Consider the following 371-nt stretch of genomic DNA (forward strand, 5'->3'; position numbering starts at 1 on the left):
CGGCGTGTCCCTGGCCGCGCTCAAGAAGGCGCTCGCGGCCGCCGGCTACGACGTGGAGAAGAACAACAGCCGCATCAAGCTGGGCCTCAAGAGCCTGGTGAGCAAGGGCACCCTGGTGCAGACCAAGGGCACCGGCGCCTCGGGCTCCTTCAAGTTCAACAAGAAGGCGGCTTCCGGGGAAGCCAAGCCCAAAGCCAAGAAGGCGGGCGCGGCCAAGCCCAAGAGGGCCTCCGGGGCGGCCAAGAAACCCAAGAAGGCCGCGGGGGCGAGCACCCCCAAGAAGAGCGCCAAGAAGACCCCCAAGAAGGCCAAGAAGCCCGCGGCGGCGGCTGTCGCCAAGAAAGTGGCCAAGAGTCCGAAGAAGGCGAAGG

At 66.8% G+C, this 371-nt stretch overlaps 1 protein-coding gene across 1 annotated transcript; it reads left to right on the top strand.

Moving 5' to 3' along the window:
- Positions 1-4: 4 nt before the first annotated feature.
- On the top strand, positions 5-367 carry LOC102743393 (histone H1.3; the record flags this gene model as incomplete). Its single annotated transcript, XM_031030798.2, has 1 exon — positions 5-367. A coding segment is annotated over one exon (363 nt), but the record flags the coding sequence as incomplete, so codon positions are not given.
- Positions 368-371: the final 4 nt, after the last annotated feature.

This window comes from Leptonychotes weddellii, unplaced genomic scaffold, assembly GCF_054177405.1.
Source record: "Leptonychotes weddellii isolate Sample4059 unplaced genomic scaffold, ASM5417740v2 HiC_scaffold_106366, whole genome shotgun sequence".
Taxonomy (NCBI): domain Eukaryota; kingdom Metazoa; phylum Chordata; class Mammalia; order Carnivora; family Phocidae; genus Leptonychotes; species Leptonychotes weddellii.